Raw genomic sequence first — 25,354 nt, 5'->3', positions numbered from 1 at the left:
GCATTAGCTGCTCCTGTCTGTGTCTCCTTCCATGACCTTCAGTGGCATCCCGGTTGGTGCCTGCCAGGGCCCTGGAGACCCTTCTTGGCCTGGGGCCCTTATGAAGGCTGTGGCTAGCTTTCTCACAGAAACGTTGAAAGCACTGAAAAAAAAATAAAGCTCTCTAAAATTATCCTACAGAGCTGGGAATGCAGCTCAGGCCAAAGTCCACATTTCAGTCTCATCTCTGGCTACATAACAAGTGTGGAGCCAGCTTGGGTCACATGGAACCCCACGTTTAAAAAAGATAAAATAAAAAAGAATCGACACCTTTAACACATGGACACTTTTAAAACTCAACTCAGCACTCGGACATAAGTAGGATTGGGGAGATCCCAGAAAGAGAATTACAGTTGGAGAGTTACAGGGATGGAGAAGGGAGCAGTTCATTTGGCCAAAAAAACATTAAAAACAATCCTGTTAGCAAATCAGGAGAACCTGACCTATGGCCAGGAGTCCAGGATGAGAGCCTTTCAGGAAAGACACGGAAGTGCTCGATCCACATGCCCTGCCTTTCTTTTCCAGACTCTCCATTCTCCTTCTCAACCTAGGGACCAGTTCATCAGAAGGATATACACGTAAAGTAATAAACACAGCACACAGCGGCTAGGAGCTGAGGAAGGGGCTTGAATCTCAGCTGGCTCTGATGAGATCATGTTTCCACCACGATGGGCTGGTTATGTGACCTGATCCTAAGGACCTTTTCAGCCTGGGTCTTAATTACAACGGGAGTCTGCAGCTTTTCCTGAAATGCCATCTCAAAATGGATTTTAAGTATAGATTTCTTTGAAATGTAAAGCATCACTTGAAAGCCATATTCCCGGCTAAACAGGTTAACTGCCAGTTGCAGAACTATGCCTGTGCGTATCTGCTTAGCGAATTAGGCTGGCCGGAGGTGTGGGCAGCCTCACATTCCAAATGCCAGGAAATGGAGGTTAACCAAGGGGAATGAGAGTTCTGCAGTCAGGGCAGGTAAGGGCAGCCCCAGGCAGAGAGCCAGCTTGTCTGAGAATGCTTGGCAGTATCTCTTGGATCTCTTAAAATGCATACAAAGAAGAAAGGGTGATGTCAAACTTCCTAAGGTTATCAGAAAGGCCATGACTGGGGTCTGGAATTCCTATCAGTCCACCATAAACCTACTGTGGATCTAAGGATGGGTGCTTTCCTGTGGGAAATGTCCGTCTCCAAAGTGGGGGAATTCTCCTTGCTTAGAAGGCCAGAGAGCCCCAAACCAACGGGAACCCTAGTCGCAGGCACAAGGCGGGCAGGTAGGCACCAGCCCCCAACAGTGTCACCAGAGAATCTGCCACGTCAGTTACTTTCTGCACATGTGTAGCACGATAGTGCCCTGACAGTAAGACAAACAGATCCTAGTGTACCACACCGCCTCTCTGCTCGGTGTGGCTCTGGCTGGTTGTGGGATGTAGACAGACAGAGGCACTGGCCTCAAGTTGGGAGGAGATCACAGACGTCTTCATTTCAGGTCAGCTATGAAGATGAGACAAGGAAAGACACCAGGTAGTGGACAAGAGTCCAGCCGAAGCAAAGGAAAGAGCTGTCAATTAATTTGGCATTGCTCCATGAGCCCTACTTAATTACATCAGCCTTGCCCTGCTCTCTGTGCCCACCTAGCACATAGGGTAGAGAAGGTGCAATGTGATATTGCGGTTCCATTTTTAGGATAAGTCACACGTGGGCAGGCCAGACTTTCCATAACACACCCTAATTTATTACTGAAGACCTAAATGGAAAATAAGGTCTACAACTGGGTACTGCTTAGCTCCGCTATGGGTAAGCTGGCCCAGGGAACCTCTCCTACAAAGGCATAGGAATGATTCCAGCAGGAGAAAGGTCTCCAGAAGTGGTTAGGGGCTCTCTTTCTCATCTCCTCGCTCTGATGATGTGGGAGAACTCTCTCATCCTCGAAAGCACCTCTGCACTGGCTCACGCATATGCATGACTGCATGTGGACATGCATAATGCATGTCAACCACACACTTGCTTTGAGAGTGATGTTACAAGTGCAGGGCTATGTCGGCATTAGTTCTTCCTATGGTCTGGGATGTAAATGAGAAGGTTAAGTTCACAAACTATGGCGCTGTATGCTATAGAAATATCTACTCACAACCTGCTTGTATCTCAGGGGGAGAATTCAAAAGCATCATGGCACTGGCAGCATCAATGTCAGGATCTGGAAAAATCAATCAATAAATAACATTATTTACAACGGGGCTGGTGTGTGCGTGTGTGTTTTCTTTCCCCCTGCAAAGTTACAGCTTATGAATGTGACAGAGAAAAAACAATCCAGGAACCAGATGAGGGATCTCAGAGGGAACTTCTGTACCATTTGGACTTGAGAGAAAGAAACATTCTTCTAGAATGAGATTCAAGGAACATGCTAGCATCTTTTTTATTTTTTTTAAATCTATAAGCATGTCTTCTTGTTTTGTTAATGTCGGGACCTGCACTGTGGGTGTCCCATAAACTGCTGGTCTAGGTGCTCCTCAGCTTTTACCCGGGGTGGAGGAGCAGAAGAGCTGGTAACAATAGGAAGGTCAGCCTGGGATGCTTAAATGCTGGGGAGCGGGGTGGGGTGAAGCACGTCACAGCATCACCAGGAAGAGAAAGCACCGAATACACCTGCATCCAGTCAGATATAAACATTAATTATAATCATTTGGTCATTTTCATTCATCATCAGAATGGAAATCATATTTTAGGAGGCTACATGCGAACACAGCGCTGTTGGAGGTGATGAAGGCATCTTTTTTTTAAAAAGAGCACATAAAAATACAAAGAAAAGAATTGAGAAAGTTCTGATGTCCAAAGCGCCATGCTTCTTTTCTCATTTGTTACTGCTTTTAATCTGCTCCTTCCCCGAATACTCATCACTTTATTGCTATAATTCTTAATAGGTTTCTGAACCCTTACCAATCCACCGGTTGACAGATGGCAGGTTATATAGAGACAGAGGAAAATATTATCCCTTTAGAACTAAATTCATTTTCCTCTGAGAAACAGCAGCGCTGCTGCTATGGAAATGAAGGTCACCATGACAACGGTAAACAACCCCCAAGAATGGTCACTGAATAGGCTGAAAAGAACATCTGCCCCTGCCCAGCATCCCAGCTGCCCTGGGGCGAAATTCGCTAATAGTGCAGTGAGGCCTTGTGACAGAAGCTGCCGCCTGTCCCCTGTCTAAATAAATGAAGTGTGCAATTGAAGTCGACATCAAAATGCCTGCCCTTGCAGATTACTGCCTCCGTGTCTGCTAAGCCCAGTAACTAATGACTGGGGAGGGGGGGCTCGCACTTGTCAGTTTTTGTACAAATTACATACCAAAAAATTCAATTTACTACTAATGGCTCCATGGCACTTTATTTTGGGTATTATGCGAGAAAATTACTTTTTTACTGTTTAAAAAAAGTACATTTTTCATACTTTATATGTGCAGTTTAATTCCAAGGGAGCAATGCAATGCATGAGAAAGCCCCATGAGCGATTAATAATATGGATGATGCTGGTTTCAGAAGACAATGCCTCAAGAAAAGAAAAAAAAGAAGGTAAAGAAACTTCACTCTGCCCTTTTCTATTTGGCTGCAGGAGGCCTGTTACTTACACACCATAATGGAGTAAAAGTTTATTTTAATAAGCACACTGTATGAGAAGCAGGTAAATTAGCTTCTTTGGCAACTCCTGGGGCGACACTGCTCAAACAGTCAGGTCCCTCCCCACTGATACACGTTCAGTGATTCACAGAAAAGCTTCAAGTTCCACTCTGCTCACGGCAGTGATGTCCCAGCAGTGATGGCCTTGGGTGCCCATGGGAGGCAAGGGACAAGCTCGGGGGCGGTGCCTCTTTGGAATGAACTCTTTGCTTTCAGGGAGGAGCTCAAATATGTGCCTTTTCTTTTCCTCGTACAAACCTTCACTTCCATCTTTGTGAAGATTCAAATGCAACAGGTGGCCTGGGTGGTCCACCTGGCTACAAGGTCCCTATCTCCCCAGGTGAGGGTCCAGAGATAAGGGGGGAGCTAAGATATGCAATGGGGGGAGGTTCTGAGGGCCACACAGCCTTAGTGGAAGAAAGACAAAAGATGGATAGAGAGTGAAAAGCTACAAGCAGCATCAACACTCACATGAATCACTGAGAACCTAAACTTGAGGGTCTACCCAACATCTCCCCATGACGCCCCCAACCCCACCCAAAGCAAGCTAACTAATCAAGTACAGGATGCTGACACTCTTCCCCACTTTCCACTGAGCAGATGGACCAGGTCTGATCCTCCACCCATGGAGTTGCTGATGCTATCAAGAACTCAAGCGTTCCCCACCCCAGGAATTCTGGGGGAACAGGTAGGTTTCTCATGATCTAACAGACCATGCATGCCTGTAGCCTCACGCTCCTTTCTGAAAGGACTGGACACACCCAAGTCCTGAATGGAGGCTAGGGTATGGGATCCTCACCCCAAAACCTTCATCCAAACACAATAACCACACAATGGTATGTGATCATGGACACAGGAATCCAACCTGTCGGCCCTTCTCCAGGTGGGTGCCTCCTCCTAAACAGTGAACTGTATGGAGATAGCTTGTATGCAATGAAATCATGGTGAGTTTATACATTTGTACCCAAGTTACAATGACCTCAATCAAGATGAGCATAATGGAGAAATCCATTTCTGCCAGCCACCCCCAAGTTTCTGGGTATTAGACTGCAGGTGCCCCGAGAAACCACAGATTTGCTTTCTGATCTTTGTCTGTAATGTGGTATGATGTGGCATTGGTAGTTCATTCCTTCCAGCTACTGTTGAGTAGTATTCCACTGAATGGCTACATGGTCATTTGTTTATCCATTCATTCTCTTGCAGAGTGATATGTGATTCGCTTCTAGCTTTGAGTACCATAAAAAAAAAAAAGCTACTGTGAATGCTTGCACTGAACTTCTATGAATGTTTGTCCTACGGGGCTGTGAAGCCATTCTCTAGAGATATTGTACAAGGAATGAGCTCTAGCTGGTCCGCATTTTATCAGCACTTGAAGTCATTAGCCATTTGGTGAGTATGTAATGGTGTTTCGGTGTGGTTCTGAATTTGTATTTTACTAATGACAAATTGTGTCGTGTTTTCCCATGTGTTAGAATGTTCTTTGTGCATCTCCTTCTGGGAAAACTTCAAGTCTTTTATCCATTTTTAAATTGGGTTGTGCAACTTCTTCGGATACACAGCATATTCTGAAGCTTTGAGGAGATATGTATTCTTCGAAGCCCATGACTTACTCAGCTTTTCGATAGTATATTTCAGCCAAGTCTTTACCTTTTCTGAGATCTAATTTACTAATTTGTTCTTTCACAGCTCATAGTTGAGACATGTTGTTAGATGGCATCCTTTGTTGATTTCATTCATTAGTTCATAACATTATCTGAGTCCAATACCCATACTCACAAGTAAATGAAAACGGTAGCAACCAACTGCATCTCCTTCTTCATCCGGTATGCACTCTATCGGAGACTCTATTGTACACACCAGAGTTAGAGGGGCCTCTGTGCCCCTAGTCTGGATACTAGGCAGCCTCAGAGGACTCTTTGCCAGACATGTGTCTATGGCAAAGAATCCTGAGCTCTGCTACAATGCCTGTCACGGAGGCCCTGGCCCACTGTGACAGCCACAGCTCTGCAGGATCTCTCCAGAAAGTCTCAGCTTTCATTCCTATCTAATCATGAATGGAAGGAGCAATCGGGCAGCGTAAAACATACGAACCAGGGGTTACAATTGAGTAAGTGTCTTCCCCACAGACTGATGCAGGAGAATTGTCTGTATTCTGTCAATCATATTTTAAATAAACGCTGATTGGCAAGGCAGGGAGTATAGGTGGAAAAAACAGACAGGAAGTAGAAATGATGTAATGAGAACAGGAGAATTCTGGGAAGGAGGAAGTTGATTCCTCCCACTCCTGCCCAGATCACCGAGGAAGAAGGATGTGACTTGCCAGCTGAAAAAGGTACAGAGCCACAATGGCTAAAATAGATCAGAATACTGGGTTAATATAAGTCACAAGAGCTAATAAGTAGCCTGCCCTAAGGGGCCAATCAGCTTTATAACTTATAGAGACATCTGTGTGATTTTCTTTGGGGCTAAACAGCTGTGGGGTACCAGGCGGGACAGAAACTCCAAAAAGCCAGCCCCACATGTTACAACAGACCAATTCCAAGATCAACATATATGAAAATATCTGGAAACTGTCTGTGCAAAAACCAAGTATTTCTGTATAGTCATAGGGATATGAACATGTATTTATACTCAAACACATGAATCTACTTTTTAAATATAGGTTTAAAGCAGTGGTTTAAACCTATATTTCAACCTGTAGGTCATGACCCCCTTGGGGGTTGAATGGCCCTTATGTAGGGTTGCATATCACATAGTCGGCACACCAGATGTTTACATTACGATTCATAGCAGTAGCAAAATTAGCAGTTATGAAGTAGCAATGGATTAATTTTATGGTTGGGATCACCACAGCATGAGGAACTGTATTAAAGGATTGCAGCATTAGGAAGGTTGAGAACCACTGGTTTAGAGTACTTTTCCTGATCTCTCTCTCTCTCTCTCTCTCTCTCTCTCTCTCTCTCTCTCTCTCTCTCTCTCTCTCTCCAGTCTGAAAACATTAAGTTGACCCCAATAAAAATTATTTTAATATTTGTTATTGTGCCCATCTACTGACATGATTTATAATATAATATAAACTTTATCACAGGCAGGTTCCACGACAAGTACTGGGTGTGTGCACACACATACACATGTGTGTATACACATGTATAAGCTGGCAGTATCTGCAGCTCACTGAGGGTCTTAGAGGGAATGTCCTGCTGAAAGGGGGCAGCTACCATATCTGTAAAATAGCTGGCTGCAGCTTAATTCCTTCTCACTTAATAATGTATCTCAGCAACATTTTGTTAACATTATTGAAAGTTTTTGCAATGATGGTTTTATGTGGAGAAAACCACCTCACTGCGCAGGCACCCTCTTCTCAGCAGACAATGTCTTTCCAAGAAGGGAGGCGGGGCATCTGAGATGACTATGAAATCTACCAGGGGCTTGAGCTCCGCCCCACACGTCATGGGCCCCCCCATGCTGCCTCTGTCAGCCTACTTTCCACTGCACTCATTCCACATGCCACTCCATGGCTTGTCACTCCAGCCGCCCTTCCTCTATCACTGGTCCCCTTGGGTGACAGGTGACAGGGCCTTCATGGTTTTCCCCTCTGGTTTGCATTCAATAAAATCAGTCACCTCAAGCCAAGATACTTTTTGATGGAAGCATCCATTTAGGGTAAGCTGAAAACAGTTTAGAGGCCAGGGGAGTTATTTTGGGGTTTGGGGATTCTTCTGCTTCAGAGGAACACCTGATTCTACAGGAGGACAGCTAAGGAAGGACAAAAGTGGGTGGGGACTATGTAGAATGTTCCCTCGGGTTCCTGAAGGTGAGACGAGGGACTTCCTCCCATAATCCAGTGCAGTTTTTCAGTCTAAGAAAAGATGATGGTATTTTGTTCATGACTCAAGAGGACCTCCCTGGTAGGAAAAGCATTTATGTCGTATTTGGAAAGCCACAGTAAAGCAGAGGGGTTCAGAAGAATAAAACAGCATGACATTTTATCTGAGATGAGGGGTTTTCCCCAACAGCCCCGAGCTCTGCATCCCAGTACAAGAAAGTAAGCGATTTGACTACAGGTTGGTTCAGTATCGTACTCAGCATGCTCTCTCTGGTGCCTAGCGAGCCAATCCCAAATCCCGTACTGGAAGGATCCCCCCTTGATTATGTGCTGGTAGCGGCATCACTTCTCTGAACCGGTTATCTCTGATGTGGTTATCTTATCACGCCGCCTCTTCTCTGGAGTAAAGGGTGGCACAGCTTGTTTTCAAACCCTCTTTTCTCGAATGTACACAAGTCAAATCATGCTCGTGAGAGAAACAGGCTTCTAAGTGTCTGCCATCGGTGATTCAGCTACTTGGATCAGGATAACACTGAATCTTGCTTTCCAGGCACGTGGGGAAGGTCCCCTTTGGGAGTAGCGGAGGCTTTCTCCTGCGGGTGGTGGTGGTGGGGGGGAGAAGCACTGGATAGATATGGCAGGAGGACTGCAAGTTCAAGTCCTGGGTCTGCGGCTAGTTAACAGGGGACTCTCACGTCGCTGGGCCTGACCTCGCTCAGTTTACAATGGTGTCGGTGCCAGCTTCCACTTTGTTCTAGCTTTCTGCAATGTCCCTTGACGTCTTCTGCCCTTTCTGATTTGTGGCTGACAAAACTATGGACTCCCAGGGACACCTTCCAGGTGGGACATCTGCTCCAAAGCCTCTGGCGGCTGAGGACAGTCTCACCAAGGCTGGGAGAACAACTATTCCCTGCAAAGCTGTGGTCTATAGGGATGGGCGTTTTGTGGGTTCTTGGTGAGACTTCTGTTGGGTGCCAGACAGAAGTGCCTGGAAAGACCATGTGTTTAGAGCAACCTCAGAATATAAAGGTCAACAGAAAGCACTGGCTTAGTCCAGACTTTAAAAAAGAAAAGACGAAGCTCAGAGCTGACAGACCTGCCAAAACGGCAACAGCAAAACATTTTTCAGATAGCAACCTGGAGATTTATTTATTCTTGAACTCATTTGAGTTCATACAGCGAATATGTTCTCCTTCCCTGCTCCTCCTTATACCTCAGGTGTTTTACTTGAAGCAATTCCTCAAAAGACTTGGGAAAAAATGGCACACACTGAATATGAGTGCAGGCATGGACAATCAGATGCACACACTGATGGACTCTGGCAGTCCTTCCTACACAGTGAGTGCGCTGTGGGGGACTCTTCCTTACCTATCTTACTCACTATTGTATCCTCCGCACCTAAGATACTTGGGACCTAGCAGCATGGAGATAAATGAATGGGTGACCTTACCTTACTCTCTGCTCAGGGGACTAGAGCTATCTGGAACGTAGCCCTCAGCTGGGAATGGTACCTGAGTGCTAGGCTCTGGATTGACAGCAAAGTCACAGTCCCTAGTGATAGAAACCCGGTTTGTAAAAACCAGAGGGCACGGAATTACATATGCATGGGAAAGATAAGGCTCCTTGCAGCAGGACTGCAAAGCAAGAGGCTGTGAATGTAACCCCAGAAAACCCAGAGGAAGGTAAGTGAATGGGGGGGGGGGGATAAAAGGAGGACATGACCCTTGTAGGTATGGGTTGAGGACAAGCTTTATTGTAGGTATAAGGGAGGTAACAGGCAAAGGCATCTGGGAGAGTATGGAGTGGACATGGCTGACAGCCCGAGTCAGGCCACCCATGAGGAGAGGGAAAGGGGGCAAGGGGACAGGAGGAGGAGGGGGAGGAACCTGCAGTGACTGTCAAGAGGTCGAAAAGGAAAAAGGACAAAATGGCTGGGTTATAAAGAGAAGAGCAACTGGGGTAAAGAGCAGTTCGGGCCCTGGGCTGGAGAGTTCAGGTTAGGGGCTAGGGTATGCCAGCCCAGAGAACCCTTTAACAGGTAGGGACTGAGGGATGCTGGGAGAATGTGAGGGCCAGTGTCAGCTTTGATAGGTTAATATGAAGGAAAAAGGACCTGATCAACCAAGACATACTAGAACATAAAAAAAAAAAAGAAAAGAAAACAAACAATAAAAAAAATGTGCAAGGATGCATAGCTTTTCCTGGGGGCTGAGCAGATCTGCTCAGTTACACTTACTGCAAAGCCCTTCTCACTGAGCCAGTGTTTCTCAACTGGGGGCGATTCTGCCCCCCTCCCCGCCCAAGGACATATGGCAATGTCTGGAAACATTTTTTTGAATGGCATGGCTGGATGGGATGGTGTTTAACATTCCATAGTGTGCAGGATAAAACCATATCCAGTCCACAGCATGACAGGTGGAAGTGGGGTGGGCTGAGTTAACATGTGCACGTGCTACAGCTGAGAAAAGAAACTTCTGAACCATTGTCTTGAATAGAGCACGCCAAGCACACATGAAACTTCACCTTGTTGCTGATGCCTGCCTTCCCTTTGCCTAAGCAAAATCTCTGCGAGGGATATAGGATATCTCCATTTGTGGCTTTGAAATCACTGAAGCTTTGGCTTCTGTTGCAATCAATCAAGAAATCCAAAGCAGCTGCAAGTGTCTGGCCAGCAACAGAAGGCAGTCAGGAGCACTGTCAGCTCCGGTGACGTCACTGGCCACCAGCACTTCCACTTCCCCTCCGTTATGAAGACAGAAGCCTTGAGTGGGTTGCGCCGGGGAAGAAGCGGGAACAAGAGGGAGGATCTACAGGCATGGCAACTGAGATGGGGCAGGGAGGGCAGGACTACCGGCTTTGGGAGAACACAAAGCCTCCCACAAAAGCTGATGCCAGGGTGTAACTTCAACACTGTCTTCACGACGGGGGATGGACACAGAGGCAGCAGGAGGGCATCATCAGAAAGGACTCAGTCAGCTGGGCTGGTAGCACAGGCCTCTAGCCCTGGAGTTGGGTACTTTAGACTGTTCAGGCATCCTGGCAAGCTAGTATCTAGCCACTTGGGAACAAAAGCAGGGGGATTGTCCATGCATTTTAGGCCAGCATGATCTACATAGAAAGTTCCAGGCCAGCCATGGCTACATAGGGACACCTTGATTTAAAAAAGTATCCTGCAGGGAAGTGGTGGTAGTGGTGGTGAGGTTATTGTTTAGAGGACAAAAGAGCTGGCTGAGCAAGCCCCATGACCTGAGTTCAAATCCTGTAGCCCTTAAAGAGCTGAATGTGGTGGCCCTATGTCTGCAATCCCAGCGTTCACGAAAAGATGGGAGGCAGAGACAGAAGAACGATCTAGAAGCTCAAGGGGCAAATGAGCCAGGCATAAACAGGAGCAGAGACAAGGCAGACCCTTCCTCAACAAGCTGTGGGGAGAGGCCCCCTCCTGAAAGTTGTCCTCTGACCTTAATACATGAGCCGTGGTAGAATACACTCACATAAACAAGAAAATACATGTGCACGCACACAAACTTACATAAAATTAAGAAAAAGTTAAAAGACCCCCGAAAGGTTGTCTTTGGGCTTCAGAGAGACTCAGAGGCACTGAGAACATCTCCATCCTCGCCACACTCTTGCTATCTCAGAGGTGGCTCATCCGAGACCCAGAGAGATCACAGGTCCCTGATTCTCCACACAAGATACATATCCAAGGGGGCTTCCCAAACTCTTGTTGCTCTGAAGACATGACACAAGTTCAAAACCAACAATAAACAATCAAAACTGAGAGCCAGCTGCTAGGGCCAGGGGAAGGGAGGTGTGAGCCACACTGCAGCTTAGCTGCTAGGAGGTTCTCTGCAGCTTAGCTGCTAGGAGGTTCTCGTTTCCACATCTGAGTCTTTCTCAGATTCCAACCTGGCCAGGAAAATCTAGAGAAAGAAGCGTCTGGGTTCAAGTGGCAACATCAGCAGTAACTCTGAAGACTAGATAAACATTTATCTAAGGGACACCCAAGTCCAAAGCAGCTTTCTCCCCTATGCCACCAAACCCACTGATTACCCTAGCTCCACGTCCCTGCTGAACTCAGAGAGCATCCTGACCTGGAAGCCAGACGCCAGCCAGGGCTGTGGTCTCTCTAAGGTGGCACGGAGGGGTCTGGGCTGGAGGATCTCAGGGTCACCAGTGCTGTCTGGGTCAGACACTGACACTGCTGCTGTTTCTCTACTAGAGAACAAACATCAGCATGGCAGCCATGTCCAGGCAGAAGCTTCCACACGTCCGTTTGCTCTTGGCAGCATGAAGACCTTACTGTGGACGTCCTCTGAGCTCCACGTGTCATGTCTCTGGCGGAGTGCTGTAGGTCACACTGTCTGTTTTGTTGAACCTGCTTCCAAAAGCAAGCGAGCCCCGTGCCTGCAGTTTTAGTCCATGGGATCACTCCACACCTTTCGTCTGGTGTTCGAAACTTCACGAATGTTTGCTTTGGAAATGCCTTTGACTGACCGACAGATGTCTTTCTACCAGCTGCTTGGGAGCCAAACGAGCTCCAACTGATTGTAAAAAACAATCTAAGCTTCTAGACTTGAAGACGAGGACAAGGTGGCAAGAGACTTGGCACAGGTCAGAATTTTGTCCTGTGGGTCATGGGAAGAGGAGCTGAGCCCATGAGCTGCCCTCAGGGCTTGGACTCTCTGCTTTGAAAACCTCTTGCTCACTGGTAGTTTTGTTTGTTGTTTATTTTGTTTTCAACTAGGGATATAGCTAGAGCCTCTGGTGCATGCTGGCTTCCTGTGGAGTCAGGGACAGAAATGGGGACTCCTGCAAGGGCTCTGAAGCCCCCACAGACTGCCCGCCTTAGTATCTGCGAGGAAAGACAAGCCAAGACCATAAGCTGGAGACAATCAGGTGCTTGAGATGAGAACAGAAACCTAGTGGGAAACCTGAGTTCCCAGAGAGCTGGGCAGCTAACTGGCAGGTAGGGCACCTGTCCTCAGTCTGCTTGCCCCCTCCATGCTGCCAGCTTGCCTGCCCAGTTCCCGGTTCCCCTAACCAACTACTCCCCATTTACTGGAAGACCAGCTACTGCTCTGCCCTCCCACCCCAGAAACCACTTCCTCTTTTTGTAAAGTGCTCAGAGTTCCTGGCCTCCACCGGGAGTAGTGGGGCTCATGGCTACTGAAACAGTAATTCCACAAGCAGGGCATCTTCAGCAGCTCTGGCTTCAAACGGGCGCATGTGCAAAGCCACTTCTCCAGAGAAATGACTCCTTAGCTTGACACTGGCTAGCGCAGGAGCCAGTGGAAGCAAGGCTCAAAACCTGCAAGTCACACGCTCCTGAAGCAGACAGGACCCCAGAATTCACTTGGTTGTTCAGATCCTGTCTGGGGTATCTTATTAAAAAGATCAGAAAGAAATATAGATATAAACAGATGGGTATGCAAGTGAGATTCTCCTCTCTTTTTCCTGTCTCTTACACACACACACACACACACACACACACACACACACAAAACAACAACAACAACAACAAAACCCTCCCCAAACCAAAATAAAATACTAGACTACCTATCCAGAAGTAAGTAATGCTCTTTCTCAACAAAAATAAGGCCCCTGACAGGAAAATCCAGGCCACTCCGCATGGTAAGGAGGCTACCAGGGAAGGTAGGCTGAGTCTCACGACTCGCTCCAATTTTATTTTCCCCTGGAACAGGAGTCAAATGTAAACCTCTTCTGTAGGAAGTGCTAACCAAGGGTCAAAGCTGAGAATCAAACAGCAGGCTGAGCCAAGCTGGTCCAAAGTCAGGCCTGTCTGGTTAGGGCTGGGAGGGAAGATAATGGGGAGGGGACGAATCTTAGCGGCCTTCTGACCCCTGCAGGCAATTAACTATATTTCCAAGAAGGAGGTGCCCTTATGTTTAACTCTGTAGGCATAACTGGACATAATTAGACGTCATAATTATGGCTCTCTTTCTAAAATGTGCCCATAGTATCCTCATTGACCTCCGGGGGCAGCCTGGCCTCCATGCTGGGAAGTACAAACACTGAGGATCCAGCCTCTAGCCAACGGCCTTACCGCCGTGGACAGCCAAGGCCCACCCCAGAAACTTCTACAGTCAGGCATCTACATTTACTCTCTGGGGAGCAAACGTGGGATCTGTTTGGGGTTTCCTAATTATCCCTTTGCACTGAGAAATATTTTACTTTAAACAGACACAGACTAAGCCAGAGCCTTGTCGCCTCCCAGGCCACGTGGGAAGGGCCAAACAGCCATTCAAATTAATATGCCAGTAATTACTGTGCATCTACCGTCTAATTACCCATGAAATGACCAAGTTGAAAAGATCAATTTCTGATCAGCTTTTCGCTTGCGTGTTTTGTAAAAGTTGCCATGGAGGCTCTAGGTCACTTAAAACTGCCGATTTATTATTAGTTTATTATACCCTATCAGCCCCCAGCCAGTCAGAGAGCTAAGCTTAGCCCAAATCATGCGACTGAACAAAACCCTCCACAGAAAGCCAAACAGGGTTTTCAGATGGACAGCTCTCAGCTCTGGGCAGAGAAACACAGGATTTGTGAGGTGAAGGGATACTCTGAAACCATGTTACCGATGAAAAGGAAGAGACAGAACCAGGTAAAGTGAGCCCACAAGACCCCTGAATGGTGAAGACTGACTCTTCATCCCAGCCATGCCTAGGGGAAGAAGACCCGAGAGCTCTCTTTTTAACACAAGGGTCTCAACAACAGGATATCTCCCAGGGATACCCGGAAAATGCTTTGGATTTCTGTTAGTACCTCACAAGTCCAAATAAGATGGCAGGAAATCCAAAAGACCATTCCAGAGTGTCTCTTTTAGCTCACAAATCCGACACATTTTACTGTCAAAGTGACTTAGTAGTGAATGTGAATTTCTCTCCTGTTTTCAGGATCCCACCTGGGTCCCCTACCCCTTTCCTTTTCAGGGATATCTGGACCTTCACTTTTTACTGTGGTCCCTTAACGATCCAAATAGAGTCAATTTCTTTCCAACAGTGCTTTAAATGTTCAGCTAACTGCTTGGAAAATCGGGGGGGGGGGGGGGAAGAGATATCACAGGATTCACTAGCCTCTACCCAGCTTAAAAGAGACACGGGAAGCTCCCAAGCTCGGTAACAACAGTAGCAGAGGGCTTTCCAGACAAGTCCTGTCAACACCCAAACTCAATCCAGAGGCGAATCCCACTTGGAGGCATGAACTTCAAACAAACGGTCCCAAGATATACAGCTTTTACCCATACACTTCTCTCTGAATAGAACGGCCTGGGAGTAAATGATGGCTTTCTGTATTTGTGAACGCTTTATTCAGTGAAGAGAAATAAAACCACTACTCAGAGGTGTCCCAAACTGGAGTTTAACTAGAGGAATAATTGCCTCATTGCTTCTATAGGCATGTCACCAGCGAGATATACTAGCCCAGCACGGTTTTCTTTCGGTTCAGTAGGAGAAAGCAAAGGGACTGGGTGCACTGCACCACAACAAAGGCTTTTAATGGAGACCAGTGCATTTGCATCTCAAAACCTGCTCCCCACATGGCGACCGATGCCAACTGCCCAGATCAAATGCCAGGGGTACAACCATAGGGGTGCGTAAGGAGGGGCAAATTCTCAAACTTACATTAATTATTGGAAATTTCTCATGTTATTTAATGGCCAAGAAGTTTAATGCCACACATGACAAGGATTCTCTGACTACGGGCTCCTGTGTTATGGTCCCTGGGCTTGGGCTCCACAGATTACCCGACAGACAGCCACTTTCACAACCTCACATCCTTTTTAAAGGAAGGTTTTGTTGCCATCATTGTCATGGGCCCCCAGCCCCCAGGCTTTGTTTACGCTCAGTAAAGGAGCATCCACTATATGGATCCCAAGTGTTATAGTGACAGACAGTCACAGATTAAACACTGTCCTTTTCCATTTCAATTAAGAGTTCGGAACTGAACTGCAGACTCCATTAGCTTCCTGAGTCGTACCTGGTGAAAGAAAGTGTTAAAAAAAACAAAAACAAAAACAAAAACGGAACCCTGGACCCAGGAGATGACTCAGTGGGTAAAGAAATCACTTGCCACACAAGCCCAGTGACCAGTGTTTGGATCCCTGGAATGTACATAAAAAGCCAGATGCTGTAGGGCACGTCTGTAATCTGTGCACTCCCATGGAGGTACATGGAGATGGGATAATTGTCCTGGGTCAGCTTATTGGATTATGCAGCACAGTGGCATAAACAAGAGAGACCGCGTCTCAACAGTTGTCCTCTGCCCCCTGCACCGTGGCATGTGCATAGGAGCCCACAATAACTAAGTAAATAACAGCAATAGCAGTATTATTGGGATGTCCCATCCTTTGGCTGTCAAAATAGATCAGGTTTGAAAAGTAAAATATGCCAGGCGGGGTGGCACCTCCCTGCACTCGGAGGCAGAGACAGACAGATCTCTGTCTATCTTGGCCTACCCTAGAGAGTTCCAGGACAGACAGAGCTACTCAGAGAAACCCACAACTCAATAAACAAACAAACAAACAAACAAACAAACAAACAAACATCAACACAACAAAACAACCAAGCGTAAGAGAGCAGCAGCGCTCTCCTGAAATCCCAGCACCCTGGTAGTTTAGGGGCTCCAGGCCATCCTTGGTTACACAGACAGTTATGAGTCAGCCTGGGCTTACATGAGAACCTGTTACAGACAGACAACAGAACCTGGGAAGCTGGAGAATTGCTACACAGCAAGATTTAGGGGAAAAAGAAAAGAAAAGAAAAAACAAGAAAAAGAACAAAAGAAAAGAAAAAGAAAAAGAGGGAGGGTTATGGGAAGCATTCGGCCATATCACAAAGGCTGCCATCTGCGGAGTGAAGTGCTCTGTTCACCATTTCTCATTTTATTCTCCAAAAAACCCTGTCCATTTGGTACTGCAGAAACACGGTTTTCTGTTTCCCCGCAATGTCTAGCTGCCTATTTTCTCTAAGCACTTTGCAAAAAAACCAAACAACAACAACAAAAGGGATGGCTAATGACTCCAACATGGACTTAATTATTGACTCCATTTCATAAGTAAATAAATAAATAATAGATGAATGAATATATAGATTTGGGGCGGAGAAGAAGGCTGAGAGAGCAAAGGCTTTGCCTTCGGGCCTGATGATTTGAGTTTGATCTCCAGGGCACACACATTGGAAGAGAAGTAACTCCAAATGTCCTTTGACCTCCACTTGTGCCCCCATATAGACATATAAGTAAAATCTTTAAAAAATGTTAATTTGTGCTGGACATGGTTGATGGTGGCGCACGCCTTTAATCGCAGCACTCAGGAGGCAGGCGCAGGCAGATCTCTATGAGTTCCAGGCCAGCCAGGGCTGTTACACAAAGAAACCCTGTCTCAAACAAACAAAAAAACCAAACAAAAACAAAACAAAAAACCCCCCAATAGTTAATTTATTTGATTCTTTTAAAAAGTACAGGTACTTTTCATCATATACTATCCCATTAAGCCAGCTAACACCATGGTGCATAAACCATTCTACTAGAGTTCAAACTGGAAGCAGTTTTGGAGACCAGGCTTTGCAGTGAGCTCACCTTTGCCACCATCTTCACGTTTGTTCTACCCAGGCCATCTTTGCCACCTTTGGTAAGAAAGCAGAAAAGCCCTCGCCCAGCCCTTCATCGTAGGCAGCTGTGAGGAATGTGCTAACTGGATGGAGACCCAAACAAAGGCAGTGTGTATGTGAAGGAGGAGAGAGGCTGGAGATGGGTGCGAGAGGATATAGGAGGAGGGCCCTGGGCCAGGTGTTCAGTCCACAGAACAGTTTAGTGGACCTGCATGTAAACAGGAGGCACCTGTATCTGCTTCTGGGGCAGGTCTGAAAGTCACGTGCAGCTCCAGGAGAGACAGATGCACAGAAGAGCTGGGTTTAGACTCACGCAGCGGTTTGGTCTCCCTCCTGAGCATGTCAGGGCAATAGGACAGCATATTCTCTTGGTGATAGGAAACATGATCCCAAGGCCTCCGGAGCTTGTGAAATTTTCACGAGTGAAACATGCAGTTACACGCAGTGAGGTTTTTGACTAAATGTATCTACCCAGAAATCATGTGGGGTCATAACCCTAACACGTTTGTTATTTGGACATAGGAGAGATGGTTCTGGACTGGGGAGATGACTCAGCCAGCAAAGGGCCTGCCAAATAACAATGCTCTGAGGTCAGAGCTCTAGAACCCAAGCAAAACACTGGGTGTGGTGGCATGTGCCTAAAACCCCACCTCTAGAAGGTCGGGGACAGGCGGAGCCCTAAGGCCCGTTCAGCCATAACAGTGAGCTTCAGGTTCAGTGAGAAACTCTCTCTCAAAGAATAAAGGCAGAGAACAGCCAGGGAAAGATACCTGACTTCAGCTGGCCTCTGGAGGCCACACACACGTGTACACATGTGCACCTGCAAGCACACATTCACAACCCACACTAACAAGTATGCGCAACATAAACACAGATAGTGCTATCATGCATGCTGTTACCATGTAAACACAAATGGTGCGATCATGCATGTTGTCACCACGAAAACACAGATGGTGCTATCATGCATGTTGTCACCATGTAAACACAGATGGTGCTATCAATGCATGTTTTTACCATGTAAACACAGATGGTGCTATCATGCATGTTGTCATCACATAAACATGGATGGTGCTATCATGTATGTTGTCACCATGTGTTGTACTTCCAAGGATCCCTGAAATTTTTTTTAACCAAGTCCCTTACGAGCAAACATGCAAACAAAACGTGCAAAGCATCTCTCAAGAAGTGAGAAAACTGCTAAAGATGAAATAGATGCGTGCATACTCTCTCCACACTTGGATAATGTATCTTTCTGATTATCAACCAACAAGCCCCGGCAGGTTGCCCAGCACAAATGGCCTCTATTTCCTTGTCTGCTAAATGAGGGAATTTCTTTATCTGCATTAATGGGGCGGAATGGATCTTTAAAGTAGACATGTTATCATCCGGGGTCGCATCCTCCAGCCTATCTTAGGAAGGACAAGGTCTGGGACATAAGATTGCTCTCCTCTACCCAATACAGGATCCCCTCTTGGCCTGAATGGGAGGACTGTCCTTTCTGGGCCTTCTGGTTTGGCTAATCTCTTTATGTCTCTTTGCTCTGCTGCCCAGACAACTGCACAGCAAACAAAGGCCTGGGTTTCCACCAGCCAGCTCCAAATTGGGAACCCGCCTATTTTGTTAGCTTTGGGGCAAAGGGAGGCAGCAAACAGCAGCTTTTGTGAGCCAAGCTGGTGAGACTCTTTACTCAATTAGGACCATGAAAAGGTGAAGACTGTTAAAGGGATCTTCACCCTGACCCACCCACCCAGATTTCCCTGCACTGGATTGGACTGGGAAGGTAGTTAGATTTAATGGGAGCCAACCATATTTTCTGCACCCTTTCCAATTCATTTCCCCTTCTCAGTCCAGTAGGAACTAAACTAGGTGAATGAACACCTAGTTTACATGGCACATTTTCTTAAAAGAAATACAAGCTGAAACCTGCTCCTTGAGAACCATATGGTTCCATTTTCTGTTGTGTAGTACAGGGCCTGGTTCTGAACATGCTCCTGGGTAAAGAAGCCAAGTCCCTTGGGGAAAAAAAAAAATGGAGAATTAAAGAAATAGCCCAGACGCAGAAAGATAAATATTACATGTTTTCTCTGACATGCACAACCAGGTTTTACATATGTGTATCCACATACTGCTACATGAAAACATAAGAGGGGCTATTTGGGGAAAGGAGATCATCAGGATAGGGAAGTGGGGGGCAAGAGAGGATAAAGGGGGTGAACGTGGTACTGTTCATGCTAAACTTGAACGACAACACCTTCACGGGGTTGAGGATGTAGCTCAGTTGGTGGTGCTTGCTTGTCTAGAGAGTTTGGAGTCCTGGTCTTCAGTCCCCTACAGCAAAAGCCAGAGGCAGTACACCAAGAGCTCAAGGTCATCCCTGGCTAACCTAGTGGGTTCTAAATCGGCCTCGGCTATGGGAGATTGTTTTAAAAAACCAAAACAACAAAAAATGAATGAAGAAGCCTTTCTGAAACCATTTTGTCCGGTAAACATACAGAGTTAACAGAAGTTGCTGGCAGGCGGTTGACAGAAAAGGAGAGGGCCTGTGAGGCAAGGGTGGTAGAGGCTTGAGGAAGCTTATTTTGCAAGGCGTCTAAATCAGATAAGAACAGGATTGGTTGCCTCGTTATGCAATTAAACTGTAGTCAGCAATGGGCAGGGTCTTCTATCTTTCAAAATCCAAACTAGTTATTCAAGCTTGCATTACACACAGTTCAGGGACTCTATTGGGCGAAGGCATCCAATTTTTCTTGTCTGGGTTAGAGTTTTGTTTTGTTTTTTTAAAAAAAAAAGTGCCGCTGCACAAATCTGAGAGCTAGTCTCCACAAAGCAATCACAACCCCTCCTCCTCCATTTTTCAAAAATGAATCTTTTTGCTTCATTTCTTCAGCATTAGAACTGGGGGGGGGGGGGCAATGTGGCTTCTTACGGGACACACACCCTTTCTTGTTTGATTGCTGACTTTCAGAAACAGAGCCATTTGCACTGCTGTATCAAAGGCTTCCACTACTTAAAATGTCATTTCTAAATTAATTTTATACCCTCGAGGCAGAACGTATCTGACCAGAACACTGAGTGTTCCCTGTTTGGAAAAGGTAGGAGAATCAAGCTAGGTCTAGACGTCAACGCAGGGGGAGGAGGAGGATGCATAAGAATTCTGGTTTTTAGCAGAAATCACAGGCACTTTCTGGAAGCCTGGTTTGTTTTCTGTGGGACACTCATAAACCTCTTTCAGCCCCAGGAAAAAAGTGACCACTTAGTATAATGTCTGCTTCATCACAGCCAGGAGAATAAACTGGACCAAGACACCTGTGTGTGTGAGTGAGACCCTGGGCCTGCGACTGGCGATGTCAGTGTGTGTACACACGTGCGCATACGCGTGTGCACAGTGTGCGTGCTTCTTTGACCTGCGACCGGCGGTGGCCCAGGCCAGACAGCTGAAGAATGTGATGACTTTGCTGTCTCACTGTGGTAACTGCTGGGCATGTGTGGGCTCCTTCACCTTACACAGACAGGCCAGCAACTTCTCAGCAAAGAAAATAACTCCTGCAGTTGCTTGGCAACACTCAGCCGTCCACGGAGGCCCGCATATCCCACCAGAGGATGGGCAGCTAGTGGAGCGGCTTGGTTGCCCGTTGGCAATGGGCAGCCAGCTTGCTCAAACCCCTGCGCCTGGGCTGGTTGCACTGTTTCCACACAACCCTTGGCCAAGGCTTTTACTGAACTACTGTGGTTAAAAGCACAGGTAGAACTAGAAGGAGGCACTAGGGGGTGGGGAGGGGCCGGTGGGAAAAAGGTTATCTGCTCTCATGCCTTCCCAACCTCACTGATAAAATCCAAAGACAAACCCCAAACCTCAACTCAGGGCACAAAAATCAGCCCTCTTCCCCCTCCCCACGTAAGGACTGGTAAACAAAAAATACAATCCTATGCTAAATGTGTTTCACTACCACACAGCCCAACCTGGAGCCAGAACTTGGTACCAGAACTTCTGCAACAACCTTCCAACAGGGTTCCCTGTATGGAGCTTTTCCCCCTGCATCCTCTCTTCCTGGGGGCCCACGTTTAGAACCTCTCTCCTTCTCAGCTTTGGCCTTCAAGAGCCATGTGGCTGGCTCCACACTCACCTGGGCAGCCTTGGCTGTCCTCATAGGGGCTTTCTATTCTATCTCCACTGATTTCCACCATCTTCAACTCCCCCACTTCTTCCGAGGGAAGGTAGGTATATTGTATAATGCAAATCTGTCTCTAACAATCCCAAACTCCAGGGTGTTTCCCATTATGGAGCACAGCCATGAGTATCTTCCTGACCATTTGTTTTCAACCTTTACTGCCCCACAACCAAGCCAGGGGCCCAGGGATTGGGGTGCAACAGTTATAGTAAGAAAAGGTCAGGGGTCATAGTTTAGGGTGTCTGTGTTCTCCACCACCCCACCCACACTTGCTAGTCAGCATAGTAGCAACATATGGGACGGTCAGTGATCTGTTGCTGAGCTCATTCTAAGACACCATAGGCGCTGTGTGATGCTGGGCATTGCCACTTTACCTCTCGGTTCTTCAGTTTCTCCTCCAAAGGGAAACAAACATATCCTAGGTCACAGGACTAAGGGCTTTTTGTTTGCTTGTCTTTGTAATATATATATGAAATTTAGCTTTAGCCAGACCTTAAGAAATGTTAGCAGCCAGGCAGTGGTGGCATACACCCTTAATCCCAGAATTCAGGAGGCAGAAGTCAGAGGATCTCTATGAGTCTGAGGCCAACCTGGTGTACAAGAGCCAGTTCCAGGACAACCAGGACTGTTATACTGAGAAACCCTGTCTCGAAAAGAAAGAAAGAAAGAAAGAAAGGAAGGAAGGAAGGAAGGAAGGAAGGAAGGAAGGAAGGAAGGAAGGAAGGAAAGAAGGAAGGAAGGAAGGAAAGAAAGAGAGGAATGTTAGCTTTCCACCCTTACCAATGAAATACAATTAGCTGGAAGGGAAGAAGCCAAGTACGCCCTGAAACCTTGGAAGTGGCCATGAACCTCCTCTCAGGGGATTCTCCTCTATGCTGAGCTTGCAGCATCCCCAGCCTGGCTCACAGTGCTGCCATTTCCATTCCCACAATGCAGCTACATTTAGGCAAAACGAGCCTGACATGTGTATTCTATTTGCTGATGAACAACGCCATTTGTACCCTTCTTCAGTCTGGGATTCTGCTCTGGAATACTGATGTCATCAGAAATTGGAGTCTTTTTGTTCTTTTTCTTCCTCTGACACCAAACCCTGTTTTGTTCACAGACACTGTTACGCCCCTGGATTCCCTGGTGATACCTGGCTGGTGCTAGGGTTCTACATCTGTGCTGGTACCTGCCTATGCAGTCTGGATACCTAGATGGGCCCCGGGAGCTGGGAGCCTCAGCTCTGATTCCTTTTGCCTCTTCAACCAATGCAGCGAACACAACTACACCAGCCAATGCATGGACCATTTTCATTGCATTTAATTTTGAACCCATGAATACAATACAATCACTCATTGTGAAAACTAAGCCACTACAAAACAGATCATCTAATCCTATCATCTCGTCTCTTACCCCAAGATGATAACACAGGCACCTGTGTTGTTTAGAAGTATAGTGTCGTGGGAGATAGCTCAGTTCAGTAAAACACTGGTCTTGCACACGAAGACCTGAGTTCAATTCCCAGCACCACTGGGCAGGGTAGTATGTGCTTATAATCCCAGTGCTAGGGAGGCAGAGAGAAAAACCAAGAAGGATGGCAAATAAGATTGATCTCTGGCTTCCAAATGCCTGTACACATCTGTGTTTGTGTATCCCCTTCACATACACCTGCACGCACGCACATACACATACACACACAGACTGTAACGCCAACTGAGTGTGAGTGTTCCCCATAAATGGAGACATACTTTTATTTTGACTCTTTTTTGTTTTTTTTTAATCCCCACTGAACCATGAGTCTTGGCATTCACTCATCTGGGGACGGAGGTATGTGGCTCATGCCGTTTCGTTTCCGTGTCAGATGAAAACATCAGCTCGTTCCAGCATTCCCCTGGTCCCGGACTAGGTTGTTCCCAATTTTTTTCGTTCACAAAGAATGCTATGGGTGAGTGTCCTTGCACACACCTGATTTTTGCACATATGGGGTGGCTCTTCCACAGAATGGGGCTCGGAAAGATGCCCTGGGCCTTGCTTTCCTGGTCTGTACGATGAGGGCTGAACTGATATTCGTCCACTGCGCCTCTACTCCTACTCTGGACTTTCTATCCTCCAGGCCAACTTTGCTTCCACACTCAAACTCCATTCTGTTCTCAGGATTTCTATAAGGCAAGCTCACTGAGCCTCACGGTGGCTTTCACCTAACAAACTGAGTCATTTGCAATCCTCCTTGTAAAGCTCCTTACGAAATTCCTACTCTTTTTGGATACTTGGCAGGCCTCAACAGAGAAGTGCAGAGCTAGCTCCAAATTCACACCCACGTTAGCCCCACCAAGGGGAATGGGCCTGTCGTCACTCATTGCTACACACAAGAGCAAAAAGTGCTACACTTGGTGAGCTCTCAAATTTATCCCTTGTAGGCTGGGCCGTGGTGGCCATGCCTTTAATCCCAGGACTTGGGAGGCAGAGGCAGGCAGATCTCTGTGAGTCTGAGGCCAGCCTGGTCTACAAGAGCTAGTTCCAGGACAGGCTCCAAAGTCACAGAGAAACCCTGTCTCGAAAAATCAAAAAAATCAAAAAAAAAAAAGTTAGCCCTTGAAGGGGGTGGTGGCTGCTCTTGCCAGGTATAGCTTAGTAGAGGACGACTTGACTTCTGTGACTCAGTTTCCACATCTAAGAAGTGGGATAATGGAAACTCCCTCACTGACAGGGATGCTGGGCCCATTAGGCCAGGTGACACTCACCAAGCCCTGAGATGGGTACCAGAGATCGAGACAGTTATCATGAACTTCTGCTTGCTGGATATTCCATTTGATCCATGTGCTATGGTGTCCAGTGACAGCCCTGGGATTGCTGGACTGCAGGGCTAAGATAAGAGGCCTCTGGACTATCCATGCTGAAAAGCTACACTTTAAAATGAGATGGGGGGGTCCTGTCACTCACAGCCCTGCTAATATCTTCACAACTTGTGTGCTCTTACTGCAATAGTATCATGTAGCTGATGTCAGAGCTGGGCTTGCTCTGTCTTGCTTTTTGGAAGCAACGCTTTCCTGTTTGCTTTCTAAGATGCTTCCTCCTGCTTTTCTCTCCCCCTGCACTGGCAGCCCGCAGAACTTCCAGGATGAGCCAGGGATTCCTTTGGGGCCTTCCTTGATTCAGGCTCCGGAGTCAGGAGAGATGGATTCAAACCCTAACCTAGGCACTGACCAGGAGTGTGGCCTTAGCTGCTCAACTTTTCTGTGCTTCAGTCCTCTTATCTATAAAATGGGTGCAGTGAGGACTGAGCGAGGCAGGAGACTCCCTGGCACTCACAATAAGCAACACACTGACACATCAGAAGGACACAGCTAAAGTACTGTATGTACACACACACACACACACACACACACACACACACACACACACTGCTTTCACCCACTGCCTACTCCACAACTGGGTCAAGGACATGTATTCACAGGCTGAATAACTGGAAAGGATGCAGCCACAACTGGCAAAGAAGGCAGACTCAGAAACCAATTGGGCCCCTGGCCTTGGCCCTGAGGAGCCTCTGCAGCTGACCTGCCCAGAAACCCAAGCACACCTTTGAAAGACAGGACAGATACACTGGAGATTCAGTCCTAGGCAAACTCCCCACCAGTTGCTCAAGAGCAGTGACGTGAAGACGAGCCTGGGTTAGGCGGTTCTGCATCGGGACTCTTCACTCAAGGTCTAAGAGGACAGAACACAAGGCCTAAAGACTGGCCAAGTGGGGGGAACTACAAGGGAGAGGACAATCAAGTGGAACTAATTACAGGGCTCCTCAGAGAAAGTGCTCAAACCCCAAAGCTTACAGGCAAGGATGCATTAAATACACAGCCTATCTTTACAAAGAGAGGCAGCCAAAGATAACGGTCCAAATCTCATAACCAAGGCAGAGGCCCGGGTGTACAACGCAAGTGCCAGTGTGGCTGCGGGGCCACTCAGAGCTGCCACCGAGGAATAAAACAAAAGGTGCAGCGTGGATTTTATTATCTGACAGTAAATACAGTGTTAACAATGATCATT

The 25,354-nt window shown here is 46.9% G+C and overlaps 1 protein-coding gene across 7 annotated transcripts in view; it reads right to left on the bottom strand.

Annotated features, from left to right (window-relative positions):
- Foxn3 (forkhead box N3) overlaps positions 1-25,354 on the bottom strand; it is a 386,273-nt gene that overhangs the window by 27,076 nt on the left and 333,843 nt on the right. For 5 of the 7 annotated variants that reach the window (XM_085697820.2, XM_085697821.2, XM_085697822.2 and 2 more), the window contains one exon: positions 2,165-2,230. The exons of 1 other annotated variant lie outside the window; for it this stretch is intronic. In XM_085697820.2, coding sequence (XP_085553946.2) covers positions 2,165-2,230 — 66 coding nt within the window. The remainder of the gene's footprint in view (positions 1-2,164; positions 2,231-25,354) is intronic. One more of the 7 variants, XM_085697824.2, reaches the window with a different exon arrangement.

Source organism: Myodes glareolus, chromosome 11, assembly GCF_982192425.1.
Source record: "Myodes glareolus chromosome 11, mMyoGla1.1, whole genome shotgun sequence".
NCBI lineage: Eukaryota > Metazoa > Chordata > Mammalia > Rodentia > Cricetidae > Myodes > Myodes glareolus.
This window is presented reverse-complemented; position numbering and strand designations above follow the sequence as displayed.